Source organism: Lampetra planeri, chromosome 63 (assembly GCF_965212315.1).
Source record: "Lampetra planeri chromosome 63, kcLamPlan1.2.h2, whole genome shotgun sequence".
In the NCBI taxonomy this organism is placed as follows: domain Eukaryota; kingdom Metazoa; phylum Chordata; class Hyperoartia; order Petromyzontiformes; family Petromyzontidae; genus Lampetra; species Lampetra planeri.
The window spans coordinates 276447-290806 of record NC_136169.1 but is presented as its reverse complement, the minus strand read 5'-3'; the positions used below and the strand labels follow the sequence as shown (position 1 = coordinate 290806).

At 58.9% G+C, this 14360-nt stretch overlaps 1 protein-coding gene across 2 annotated transcripts in view; it reads left to right on the top strand.

Annotated features, from left to right (window-relative positions):
- LOC144736849 (zinc finger homeobox protein 3-like) overlaps positions 1-14360 on the top strand; it is a 75397-nt gene that overhangs the window by 41846 nt on the left and 19191 nt on the right. For both annotated transcript variants that reach the window (XM_078619499.1, XM_078619498.1), the window contains exon 3: positions 13729-13821. In XM_078619499.1, coding sequence (XP_078475625.1) covers positions 13729-13821 — 93 coding nt within the window. The remainder of the gene's footprint in view (positions 1-13728; positions 13822-14360) is intronic.

The following is a 14360-nucleotide window of genomic DNA, read 5'->3' as shown; positions in this document are numbered from 1 at the left end:
GGGTCGTGCAGGTCACGAACGGAGGTGGTCGTGTAGTGACATCAGATGAACGCTGCTGGCTTAAATGGAGGCAGGGATCGCTGCAGACGCGCTGCAGACGGGTTAGTGGTGGCGGGCGGGGGGGGGGTAGAGTGGTGGTGGGGGGGGGGTGAGGATTGGCATGATTGACCGAGCCGGTCTGGCAGGTGTAAATGCCTGTTAGTGAAAAGTGTGGGGCCGGCGGTGGGTGGGGTGTGAGTAAGAACCACTCTCGAGCAATTTTCCGCGCTCGCTCCCCGCTCCCCTCCTGCCCGCTCCCCGCTCCCCGCTCCCCTCCTGCCCTCTCCCCACTGCCCACTGCCCATGAGCTGTAAAACGCGGCTCCTCATGCCGCGCTCGGCCGAAGCCGCAGGGAGAGTTCTGAAGGCGACCCACCGTTGGTCACCGCACACCGGCGGTGTGGGAGCGGGGGGGGGGGGGTGCGATCGTGGCCATGCAACCCAAGCCAATGGGACCGCACGGTGAAACCCTCAGTGGTAGTCTGGGCTGCTTCAACGGAGGAGGAGGAGGAACAGCGACACGACACGAACTCTCTCTCTTTGCTGGATCCCTCTTGTCGTGGCCAGTAGCAGCAGCAGCAGCATGAGATCTCGGCATTGGCATTCCGCTCCTTAGCAGATGTTGGCCCAGCACATCCCAGTGTGGGACCGCAGAGGGTTTTTTTTAGCCAACAGTTTGGCACCGGTTCCGGCTGCCTTCCCGCTCGCCGGCGATCTCCCGCGCCTCTCAGATCATTCTCTGCCCCCCTCTCTCTCCCCCCCCACCACCCCCCCTCCTCTCTCTCTCTCTCTCGAGAAGAGAGAGAGTGAACGGAATCTCCACGCGCGTTACAAATTCTGCCATTAATTAAGCGAAACTAATTATCATAATAATCTTATTTGGGGGGGGGGGGGGGTTTGGTGCGGCCCGGACGCACGAGGACACCACCCCGCCCCCCTCCCCCCCCCCCCCCGCGGGTGCCCTCGTGGCATTTGGAGCCGTAATATTTTTTTTTGCCGAGCGCGGCGGAATTCACCGCGACGATCGCCAAATCCGTCGCTGCGAATGCGTCAAAAGCGGTAATTACAGCGCCTTCCGTAGTTGTTCGTGTGACGTTATAAACTTGGCTGGGTTAACAAATGGCAACGCCGTCATCGTAGCCGTCATTGTTACCATGATCATCATCATCATCATCATTGTTACCATGATCATCATCATCATCGTCATTGTTACCATGATCATCATCATTGTTACCATGATCATCATCATTGTTACCATGATCATCATCATCATCGTCATTGTTACCATGATCATCATCATCATCATCGTCATTGTTACCATGATCATCATCATCGTCATTGTTACCATGATCATCATCATCGTCATTGTTACCATGATCATCATCATCATCATTGTTACCATGATCATCATCATCGTCATTGTTACCATGATCATCATCATCGTCATTGTTACCATGATCATCATTGTTACCATGATCATCATCACCGTCATTGTTACCATGATCATCATCATCACCGTCATTGTTACCATGATCATCATCAAACTACTGCTGCTTCCAGTCAGCTGTCCGTCAAAACTATTCCACAGAAAAGCACTCACTAGAGTGCTCGATGACATTTTAACGATCATTGATTCCGGCTCAACTGTTGCACTTGTAAATCTGGACATTTCGTCAGCCTTCGACACCATCAACCACTCGCTCCTTACTTCCCTCCTGAAATCCGACTTCGGTATATGCGGCTCAGCACTCAAGTGGATAGTTTCGTACCTTTCTGACCGGCAATCTTCAGTCAGGGTGGGCATGTCCACATCGCCTGAAACAACAGCATTCTGCGGGGTTCCCCAGGGCTCTGTACTAGGTCCCCTGCTCTTCACAACCTACACTTCCCCGATCGGCCGGCTCATCGCAAGCTTCGGTGTCAAGCATCACTCATACGCGGATGACACGATTCTATTCACCGCCATCGATTCTAGCAATGCATCTGGATTCGAGAGGCTCTCAGAATGTACCACCGCCGTGCAACAATGGTTCACTGCACACAACCTAGCCCTTAATCCGAAAAAGTCTGTGGCCATCATGTTTGGTACCAAGCAACGTCTCAATTCAGCAGCACTCCCCACACACAGACACATCTTCGGTCACAGCATCAAGTTCACCGATCACTTCAGCTACCTCGGTGTCATCCTAGATTCAACTTTATCCTTCGACCGTCAAACCAATCATATCATCAGCTCATGTAACTTTCACCTGAAGGCTCTTAGACACCTACGTCCTCTCATCTCTACTGAAATTGCCAACACATTGGCATGTTGCATAGTTGGGTCTCGCCTTGACTATTGCAACTCCATCCTAGTCCGGACCTCCGCTTGCAACCTAAAGAAACTTCAAAGACTACATAACAACCTAGCACGCGTCGTCATTGCCCACACTCATCCCCGTCTCGACTCACTAGCTCGTCTCCGTGCTCTCAACTGGCTCCCCATCGCCAGTAGGGTCACATACAAGACCGCCTGCCTCTGCCACAATGCCTTCATATCCGCCTGCCTGCCGTATCTCTCTTCATTATTGACAACTTGCAGCTCGGCACACGGCAGATGCCTGCGCAGCGCGACTCACGACCTCCTCTTGATACCAAGATCCAGGATGGTCATCGTGTCTATGCGCCGCTTCTCGGTGGCAGCCCCAACAGTCTGGAACGATATCCCTCTGCACATTCTCAGCATCACCTCAATCGCCTCCTTCAAGAGAAACTTAAAAACTCACCTCTACAACCACGTGCTTTCGAGCGACTCTGAGCTTGGCTCCGCGCCTCTGAGTTGCAGCCACTACGTCTGCAAATTTTTTCGCGCGTTACAAATTGAACTATTATTATCGTCATTGTTATCATGATCATCGTCATTGTTACCATGATCATCATCATCATCGTCATTGTTACCGTGATCATCGTCATTGTTACCATGATCATCATCATCGTCATTGTTACCATGATCATCATCATCGTCATTGTTACCATGATCATCATCATCGTCATTGTTACCGTGATCATCGTCATTGTTACCATGATGATCGTCATCGTCATTGTTACCATGATGATCGTCATTATTACCATGATCATCATCATCGTCACCCTCTTTGTTACCATGATGATCGTCACCGTCATTGTTACCATGATCATCGCCACCGTCATTGTCACCATGATGATCGTCATCGTCGCCGAGCCTCCCCCACGAGCCACTTCCAGGAGGGAAGGGAAGGTGGTGGGGGGCCGCCGGGGGGAGCGCTTTACCCGCGCGTGACATTAGGAGGTGTGAACGCAGAAATTATCGCGGTGGCTGTAAAGTAAAAAAAATGAAGGTCATTGCGATGCATGTCACCGGCGTGCGTGCGTGCGTGCGCGTTCCCTTCCCATCTCCCGCTCCGGCGCAAAAAGAAAAAAAGCCTGGCGGACGCGGTTAATGAGAAATGCCGGTACTGCATCTGCCCCATGGCATAACCTTTGCTGTAACAACACCGCCGGCACATCATCCGGAACACAGTTAATTGTGATCACCTAATTATCCCGTAATATGGATGTTGGCCGATTTATATTAAAGGAGGGAGGAGGAGAGACGGGGGGGGGGGGGGTAAGGCTGGGGGTCGTGCGACACGTGGAACGAACGCCCCAGGAACAAGTAGGGGGATGGGGGGTAAGGAATGGGACAGTGAAGACGGAGGGATTGGGGGGGGGGGCAGCGCTGGGAGGAGGAGATCCAGCGGGGCGATCGTCACTGTTGCCGTGCGATCGCCTTCGCCGGCGATAATTAAAAAGTCGGCGTGCATGGTCAGGCGGCTCGGATTCCAAGCGAGAGAGAGAGGGGGGCCACCTTCCCTGCCTAGCTTGCTCCGCCCCCTAGCTGGACCGTCCGCGTGGAGAGTTGCCCCCGCTGTCACCGCTGTCACCTCGGCCACGAGTCGTCAAATCCCCAGCCGTGCAACCCGGACCCAGACCGCTCCGGGGGGGCGTTTCGGTTGCTCCTGGGGAGACGAGAGCGCTCGCTTCTCGTGCCCGCCGCACGCGTTTTTATTATTCTTATTCCACCCCCCTTTCTCCTGCCCCCCCACCCCCTCCAGGCCACTCCCTCCACCACCACCACCACCACCCCCCCCCCCACCTTCCTCCTACACTTTTCTTGTCATTATTATTATACACAGAACGAGGAGTAATGAGAGAAAAGCATTTGCTCGCTGCCCTCGGGATATTGTACGCGGAGGACAAAGGCAGCAGGAGACGTTAATGCCTCAAATTGGAGCAGTCGAGACGCGGCCTCGTCTGCCGTGTGTGCGTGCGTGTGTGCGCGTGTGTGCGCGTGTGCGTGCGTGTGTGCGCGTGTGTGCGCGTGTGCGTGTGTGTGTGCGCGTGTGTGCGCTGTTGTGCATGCGCGTGTGTGCATGCGCGTGTGCATGCGTGTGTGCATGCATGTGTGCGCTCCCGCGGACGGAGTAGCGTGCACCCTCTCCACGAGCCCCCCCCCCTGCCCACACGACACCTCCGCGCTCTCCCCGGCACCGCGTTTGCCCCACGGCGCAAGCTTTGAGTGGGAGGGGGGGTAACCGCACTGCCCCGGCACGTCGTTTGTAACGCGCCGAGCTGTGATGGCGCTAATTGTTCCGCGACCTAGCGGGCATCTGCTAGCGGCTCGGAGTAGAAACCGGGGGAGGAGGGGGGGCCGTAGCGGCCGGAGCGACGATTGGGGCGTTGGTGGTGGCGTTGGCGCGTCGGCGAGCGGCAGGGCCGTTACGCCGTCGCCGTCGTCGTGATTCCCGACGAACGCGGAAACGTTGCGCCGACGTTGGCCCCGACGTTACCGACGTTGGGGCGACGTTCTCTCGTGGGCCCGACGTCGTTGGAACGCGAAAGTCGGATACCCCATTTTGCCGGCGGAGAGACCGGGGGGGGGGGAAAGGCGCCACGGCAGAAAGGAAAAAAAGCCTCCGAAGGTCGAGAGAGAAACAAAAAAGCCACGCAGAGCGCGACGTGGCATTCTGAGAAGAACGCCAATCTCGTCTCGCCGACGAACGGTGGCTCCCCAAAAAATATATTATTTCCTGCTTGGGGGGGGTGGGGGGGCCTTAGGGTCGCCAGATCCTGAGTTGCAAAAAAAACGTGGAGAGACGAAGGAGGCCGGAAAGAGGAGGGGGGGAATGCGTCGTGTGGCGTGCTGTATCGTTGTTATTATTACTACTACTACGACTACTACACAGCCGACAGCGATCGCAATGGTCGCTGAAGACTTAGAGGTTTGCCAGAACAGCAGCGACCTCGGCAAAGAACGCGTACGATCCTCGGGAAAAGCAGGAAGTGTGGCAAACCCGAGCGGGCAGGCAAGGCGGCGGCGCACGGGAGACGCCGCGCCGCCACTCGGCTGCGCGGGGGATGCAGGCTGTGGGGGGTGGGGGCCTGGAGGAGGGGGGACATCGCGTTCTGTTGTCACCCGTTTAACAGCTGCCGGCGTGCGCGCGCGCGCGCGTCGTCCCCATTGATTGCGTTAATTGATATGCCAATAGGCGAGGGCGCTGACGTGCGCCGGCCGCCGCGGGATGCGGCTAACGCCGCCTCGGCCAATCGATGGCGGCAAGAGAGAGAGAGCTCAGCCGTTAATGAACCGGGGGAAGAGGGTGTTAAACCGATTAGGGCGAGCGCGATTTCGGCGTTCGCGGCGCCGACGCCGACAGCCGAGGCCCGACGGGCGGCCGCTTCATAATAATTATTTATATTTTGTTCCCGAAGGCGTCGCCTCGCCTCGCGTTCGCTCTCACGCCGTCGTCCGTGCGTCACGAGGAGAGGCGAACGGCGAGAATCGAACCCCCCCCCCCCGCCCACCGGCATCCCCCCCCACCCCCTGCCGTCAGGTGAAGAGGAACGCGCGGCACGGCGCGGCGCGTCACGTACCTTGCGGTTGCCGGGCCACGTCGCGAGGTGCCCCCCCACTGCCGCCCCCCTCGGACCAACAGCGACCCTCGCCGCAACGCGTGGAGTGTCAACGGAAGAAAAACAAAAATTTGCCAAATTCATTAATTGACTCGGGGGTGGTGGTGGTGATGATGGGGGGGGGGAGCTCCGGCGCCGGCGGAGCGAGGTGCAGCGGAGTCGCCGGCGGCGGCGGCCGGCGCCGTGGTGGCGGCCGGCGCGGTGGCGGCGAGGCACATGCGCAGTGCGCCAAACGCGCAATCGATTGCCCCCATTTGAATAGCGACGAATAAAAAAAAGAACAACTACGCGCGCCATTTCCGTATCGATAGATTCTTTCAAACCGGTGGGGGTGGTGGGGCGGTCACGTTTATTGGCGATCATTATTTCTCTCCACGCACGCTCCGTGTTGGAGCGTAATTGAAAAGCGACAAAAACGTTTTGTCCGCGAGGACTGCGTGGCCTGGGGGGGGGGGGGGCGTCACCCCCCTCGCCCCCCTGCAGCGATCCGCGATCTGCATATTGATTCGGGGATTTGAATATCGATCCCCCTCCCCACGCCGGCTCCTGAGTGTCGTCCGCGATCAATGAGCCCACGGGGTCATCGTTGTAGATCGCCGCGTGTTCCCATTTGCACGCGCGGATCCGCACGTCGCCCGCTGATCGCCGGGGGCGCCCCTCCGTCATTTCGTCGCGTGCGGGCGGATGTTTTTTGCCGTGGGTTATTGCTACTGTTATGGTTTTTTTGTTTTTTGATGATTATTATCATTCGTAGCGTCGTCGTCGTCGTCCCGGCAGGTTTGCCTCGGGGACTCGGGGACTTTCGGGGCAGGCGACACGGCGACCGCTCGCGAACGACGGGGCAGGCCGACCGAGGAAGGGGAAGGGCGACGTGAGGATTTGGAAAAGGAGAACGAGGTGGTCCGGCGCCTGTGACCCTGCGCAGCCGTCGACTCTTGCGCTCCGCGTACCGCGCGTCCCCCCCCCGCCCCCTCCCTGGCGCTCGCTCCGATCGGCTCTCGGTCGCCTCGGGGAGCCGCTGGCAAGCGCGAGCGGCTTTGGTCGGCGTGAGGACGGCCGGGGCCGTGGCGGCACGGCACGCGACCGCGCGAGTCCTTCAGGGAGCTATTTCTCCGTCCCAAATTCGGAGCGACCGCCTGCCAATGCTTGAGAGGTTTCTGGGCCAGCCAAAGAGGCCAAAGCGAAATGTGTCAACGGGTGACATTGCCGCGTTTTTGGCTGCGAGTGGCTTCGAGCAGACGCCGATCTGGCCATCGGCCATCGCCGCTCCCAAACGACGTGGATCCTGATGGGGTTCCGCGTGGGGAGAGAGGCGATCCCGACGCCGGTGTGAGTCCTCCCCGTTAATTACGCGTCCGTGGCGAAGCTGCCTGCACCTCGTCCAATTTCAGTCTTTGCCGCCAGAGCTGGGGGGGGAGGAAGGGGAAGGGGCGGGGGGGGGGGGTTGGGGGGGGGGGGTGGAGGGGGCCACCGCCCAAGCGTGGCCGAAGTGGGGAAACTTGTTGTTTACTTGTTGTTTACTTGTTGTTTACCCGCCAACTTCATTAGTCCTGAGTAACCGGGTGAGCGCTTCGCGCGGAGAGCCGCCGGCGGGAGACGCTCGCGGCCGTTCTGCCGGCTCGCGTTATCGCGGTCGCTCGGCCCTCCGGCCGTCAAGCCGACCGGCCGGCTCGCAGCGCCATCGGCCTCTCGGTACCCCGGGGGGGGGGGGGGATGGCCAGCGCGGCACGGATCTGATTTACGAGGCCCCCTTCCCCCGGCATTCGTTCCACAATGGAATGCCGGGGAAAAACCTGCCGAACGTTAGCCGCGGCGGGTAGCCCACGTGGTCGTCGATAAAGCTGGGGGGTTGTGGGCCGTGGCGGGGGGGGGGCGGGCTTAGAGGTGGGTGGGGGCGGGACGGGCGGGGCGGGGGGCACTTGAACTGCGAGCGCCGAGACCGGGGGAGCGAGCCGGGTTTCTAAGGCGGCAGATATCGCGACGGCGACGACGGCCGAAGGAAGCCGCTCGACCGAGGGGCCGCCCACCCCTGCCCGCTTGGCCGTGGCCGCTGGCGCCTCGCGGCGCACTCGACGCGAACCGACGGGGGAGTCGCCGCCCCCGGCCACGCCTGGCGCGGCGTCCCCAACGCGTTGCCGCGTGCGCCGCGGTGCCTGGACAACGTTCCCTGGGCCGCGGTGCCTGGGCCACAGTCCGCGGGCTCTCGAATCAAATCACGGTTGGCGAGCACCCCCCGAACCGACGAGCGGCCGGTAACAAGCAGCGGCAGCAGCAGCAGCGTTGGAGCCGTGAAGAGGTGAAGAAGTCGGTCGGTGAGGGTTTGTTCAATCGAGCGGGTGGGGGGGTGGGGGTGGAGGAGGGCAAGGGGATGGGCGGGAAGGGGGGACCGAGGCTCGGTGAGATTTGAGCATCGTCGGCCGCCGTGACTCTCATCCCCGATCCGGCAAACAACCCTCACAGCCCCCCCCCCTCCCCCCGGCGCCACGACCACCGTGGACAGCTCCGCTAACAACCCCCCGCCCCCCCCCCCCACACTTCCCTTCCTCCCCCAATCCCTCCCCCCCCACCAGCCCGGGAGCGCAAGCGTAACGGGGAGCGTCATCTCATTATTGCGGTGCACGAGCCCACGAGGCAATCACTGCAGCTGCCTCGCCTCTCCGCCCCCCCCCCTCCCCCAGAGACGCTGCCCCCCAAAGCATGTAACAAATCACCACCACCGCTGTCATCACCACCACCATCATCATTATCGCCGTCATAATCATCGCCACGCAGCCTGTCCCTTCCCCAACCGCCATCGGCAGAGGCCAATCAACGCCGCCGTCATTATTACCGCCGCCATCACCGGCACCGCCACCAGCATCATGTCACCGCCGCCATCATCATCTCAGCCGTCACGATCATCACCGCGCAGTCTGTCTTCTCCACCGCCACCGACATCGTCAGAGGCCAATCAACAACCGCCACCGCCACCACCGCCACCAGGATCCTGTCGTCACCGCCACCATCGCCGGCAGCAGTAGAGCTGCCGAGAGTGGGGAGGCAAATGGGGTCGTTTGCCGACAGAGAGCGGGGCCCCACAACCGGCGCACCTGTGTTGCCGTCGCTCGTGGCCAAAGGGGCCCACCCGTGGCATCCTGGCCCCCGGGGGGGGGGGGCCTTCCGGGGGCCTCTGGGTGGCTCGCCCACTGGGGGAACCGACTATCGTCGTTATCCACCGCGCCGACGGGCGTCACGGCTCGGGACCGGAGGCCGTCGGCATGGCCGTCACCCGGCATAGTTTTGGTTTGGTTTTTTTGCCGCCCGTCCGGCCCGCGCAGTTCATGCAAAACCCGCGGCCTCTGCGCCTCGCCCGACATCACCCGGGACAACTCTACTTGGGACGCCAAAGCCGGCGCTCATCCACCGCATCGGTTTTCACGGTCGGTGCCGGCGTTTGTTGGGCACGATGCCCGGCGTTTCGCTCCCAGCCTCGCGGAGCGACCGTTTAGTTCGCGGCGGTCGCCGCGGCCTGGGGAGGGGGTCCTCTGGCCGAGGACGCATCGGTGCTTTCGTGGATCCCGCAGAAGCTCCTCCCTGGCTTTGCGGAGTGGAACGTCGGACGTCGCGGCCGACGGCGCCACGGCACGACCGGAGGACGCGCCGGAGAGCCATGCAGCATCAAGCCGCGGAAGGCCACGCGGAAGTGAAATACCGTTTTCTTTTTAAATACCGCAGGATATATAAAATAAATGTTCTTAGGTGTAATACGCAATTGGGAAGAATGTAATCACAGTAAATGTGAACGCGAATATTTTGTCACGGAGCTGCCTGTTTGACCGTACTTCACCACGCCGGCGATGGGTGCCCACGGAACGGGACGTGGTTTGGGAATCGGAACTCGCGGCGCTAACCCCGCTGGCTCCACCGCGGGGGATTTGTGATCGGCGCACTCGAAAGCCGAGTCCCTGAGATGTGCGTCACGTGCCCCCCCCCCCCCAGCCAAGGGCCCCCCCTGATTGAGCGATCAAAGGCAAGCGGTTTCAGATGCGTGCGCACGGAGACACGCGGTCGACTTTACGGCTCGCGCTGCAAAGATGAGGGCCCGAGCCATCGCCGGCCATGCACTTTTCCCCCGCCTGTTACGTCCACGCGTGCGTCGTAATTGACAGCACGCTTTGAGCTGTTTTTGTTGTTGTTATTGTTGTCTACGCGACCGCTGCCAATGCAGCAGCATCACCACCACCAATAACGTCATTTGATTTTACGAACGTGATTATTTACAAACGGTATCGCTGGTCGTGCCTGTATATATATGTTATACATTAGCTTCTTTTTAATAGGCTTTGCACGCCGGGTAGGTCAAAAAACATATATATAGAGAGAGCGAGAGAGCGTATTATATTTTCACGCAGCCCCTTCCTGATTTATACCTCATTCCCCCTCCCCCCGGAGACCTCTACTCCATTTGATTACATTTTCTGCCAGGTTACTAATAACAATGGCATAGAATCAAAGACGGTGCTGGCTTAGGCAATGACCATATCAAATCAGGTCAAGTCCTAAATCTTCTTGTGGCGTGGCCTGGTTATTTTCTCTCACTCGCGCTCTCTCTCTCTCCGTCTCGCACCGCCCCCCGTTTATTAGATCCGGCCGAGCAATATGGTATGGAGGTGTTCCGGTGACCCTTGACCCGGTGGCATGTGCTCATTTGACATACTTCCTGGCTTTTATGGAATCAATATGGTAAAAAGATTTCTGGAAGAAGAAAAAAATAACCAGAACAAAATGATGGAATGTTCCTTACACCACTCGCCTCCGACTCCCAACCCCACCCCCCCCCCCCTTGAAGCTGGGCCTGAGAATTTCTCCGACTGTGTTCAGCGCTCGCCGCTCAACTCTCACGCCGCGGGGGTGAGCGTGCCGACGATCCGTACCATCGTGACTTTTGTCGTCGTCGTCGTCATCGTCGTCAACAGCATCGAGGGGACGAAGAGGGAGACTTTAATTGTTAAAATTCCAAAAACGCTATCCACGTAGAAAAGTAACTCGGAGTGGCTCAGTCCTCAATTATTGGCGCCGAGCAGAAGCCACCGCTCAACTCTCCGTCAAAGCCGCCCAATTAGAGGCGTGATTGAACACGTCGCTTCTTTCCAATATCGTCCGTGGCTTAATAACGTTGCGCCTTATTTATTTATTTATTTCACCCCCCCCCCCCGCCCCCTTCCTCCTCTCGAGCAAAATAACCACGAGTAATAATTTAATACACAAACTGCTCCGCGGCGCGGGGGAGATGGTTTCCATTAATCTCCCAACGCAATCAGCGCCGGGTTTGAAGTTCACATCTGTTTGAGGTGGGGGGGGTTTTTCTAAGCCGGGCCCCCCGCGCTTCGCCTCCGATCATCCGAGCCCCCCCCCACCGCCCCCCCCCACCGGCCCCTGCTAGGGCTGAACGAGTCGAGGGTTAAAAAAAAAAACACACAAACGCACGCTCACTTCGTCGCCCGTCGTCTCGTCGGCCGTCGGCGTTCGACGGCCGCGATCTGTCCACGGCTTGCGGGACAACTTGTGGGCCGTGACCCTGAACGGCATCCACTGCACAGAGCATGGCAGCGGCAGCTGACGATGATGCGGATATCTGATGCTGATGATGCTGATGCACGAATGGGGGTGAAATTAAAAATCCCCTCCGGTCGGCGTGCAGCGAACCGCGGGGCGTGCGTGACCATCGACTCGACGCCCGATCCGCAAACGCGGAGGAGGGCAAGGAGCCGCAACAGAGTTTACATCTCGCCCCAAAACAAAAACGCCTTTCGCATCTTCTCCCCCCGTGCTCGCGCGGCATTCCCTTCCCCCCCCCCCCCCCCGGTCCCTCTCGTTTTTCTCCTGCACATTTAGAATCGCCATCACGCGCTCATGGGCATTTGGCTCCCGTAAATGTCCACGCGATAAGCCACTCCGTTGAGCTGTCGTTTGTGGCCAGGTCGCTTCTGGTCAAATCAAATAAATCTTATAGAGTCCGTGGGTCTCTTGGTAACTCTACAGGTCTCTGTGTCAGTCTGTGGGTCTCTGTGTAGATCTATGGATCTCTATGTGAGTGGGTATGGGTGTCTACATGGGTCTGTGTGTCTCTGTGTAGATCTATGCATCTCTATGTGAGAGGGTAGGGGTCTCTACGCGGGTCTGTGGGTCTCTGTGTAGACCTACGGGTCTCTATGTGAGTGGGTATGGGTGTCTACGTGGGTCTGTGTGTCTCTGTCTAGCTTTGCAGGTCTCTATGTAAGTCTACATGTCTCTGTGTAGACCTACGGGTCTCTATGTGAGTGGGTATGGGTGTCTCCGTGGGTCTGTGTGTCTCTGTGTAGATCTATGGATCTCTATGTGAGTGGGTAGGGGTCTCTATGTAAGTCTGTGGGTCTCTGTGTAGACCTACGGGTCTCTATGTGAGTGGGTATGGGTGTCTACGTGGGTCTGTGTGTCTCTGTCTAGCTTTGCAGGTCTCTATGTAAGTCTACATGTCTCTGTGTAGACCTACGGGTCTCTATGTGAGTGGGTATGGGTGTCTACGTGGGTCTGTGTGTCTCTGTGTAGATCTATGGATCTCTATGTGAGTGGGTAGGGGTCTCTATGTAAGTCTGTGGGTCTCTGTGTAGACCTACGGGTCTCTATGTGAGTGGGTATGGGTCTCTACGCCAGCCCCCCCAACACGTTGCGCAACTGCCGGTGCCTCCAAAGGACCGGAGCGGCGAGTTCCCGAACGACCGTCCCCATCGCGGCGCTCGACCCTCGCTCCACGCCGCCTCCGTGTGCTTTGTTATCGGCTGGCATCGGCCCCGCGCGTTTTACCCAGCGGGCCGTAGTGCGGCTACTACTGCTACTACTGCTACCGCTACCTCTCATCATCATTATCTTCATTATTTTTTGACCGGGTCCATTTCGACGTTGATTATTTTCGCAAGAAGCGGGGGGGGGGGGCGGGGCACCAAAAATTAGTATTCTCGCTTTCTTCCCGAGTGACGCAACCGAGAGAGAGGTCCGGCCCGGCCACGGAAATATTAAGTTCGGCCGGCTCCGTCCGCGGACAAAATATAGTCCAGTGCCCCCCCCTCCCGACACCCCATCCGGCATGGCGCCGCGACGGCTCGGCTTGACTCGAACATCCGAGCCCTTCAAGCGTCGCTCGTCATTTGTTTGACGTTCGTCGTGCAGCCGCAGCGGGGGCGGGGATGATTGCTCCTCGATTCCGGCGTCACGATCTTGTTTCGTCATTATCATTGTCGTCGTCATCCGTCGTTATCACCGTTGTCACAGTGGCTGGCACACGGTGCGCTGCGAACCTGACGACCAGTTCTGTCCCCGGCCACGGCGAATATCGGCGGCGAGTGACATCCGAACTGGTCCTCGAACCACGCCAAATCCACACTCACCAGTAGGATTGGCAAAGGGTGGTAAAATTACGATAATTTTTACGTTATCGCTTGTAACAGCTGCTATTCTATTGGAAACAATCGGTGTCGAAGTTGCTTCTCGATGCTCTCACGCGAAATTGACGTTTTGCCGGGGCTCGGCGGACGAGCGTCGGAAAGTCACGAATGTCGGAACCCGACGATAATGCGACATTCTGGTGAACCGCGCCGAGCGCCCGTGCTCTTTCTCTCGTTCGGCATCGCGTCCGTCTTCATCACGGCAACACGGCCTAATTCTTACCCCCTTGTCGTCGTCGTCCCCCGCCCTCGCGGTGCAGGAGAATTCACGGAGAAAGGAAACTCGGACGAGAGCTCGCTCGACAGGAACTCCGCCGCTGCCGCTGGCACGGAAGAGAAGAGGGAGCGCTCCGGTAAGGGGCACCGCGCGGACGCTCGCTCCGCACCCAGCAACGCCGTGCGCCCCCCGATCGACACCGTCCATTCACTTTAACCGGGTGGGGGGGGGGGCGGCCACTGATTCCAGAATGACGGTGTCCTTACTGGGTTCGGAGTTCAACAAATCGCGGCCCTGTAGACGGTGGCAGATCCACGGCGGGGGGAGCGGGGGGCGGGTTACGGGAGGGCGGTGCAGGGGCTCCGCCCATCGAGACTCCGCCCACCGAGACTCCGTGAAGTAGAAGGTCTCGTTGATGCTTACCGGAGACTCGTTGTCTTTGCGACTCACGCCGGACACGTGTCCCCGATGCATGCCAGCCTACCGGGGACGCGGCACCGCGCTCCTAGGAGACGCCGTTGGCGTGCGTTTTGCCGACAGCCGCCGACAGCCGCCGACAAATGCTGCGCGCGGGAAACTAATTTGGCATTTTTTTGTGTTTTAAGGGGTATCACGGCGTGGGATGTTTGCTTATGTGACGTGGCCCCGGAATTGCATGTGACAGTGTCTCTTCCC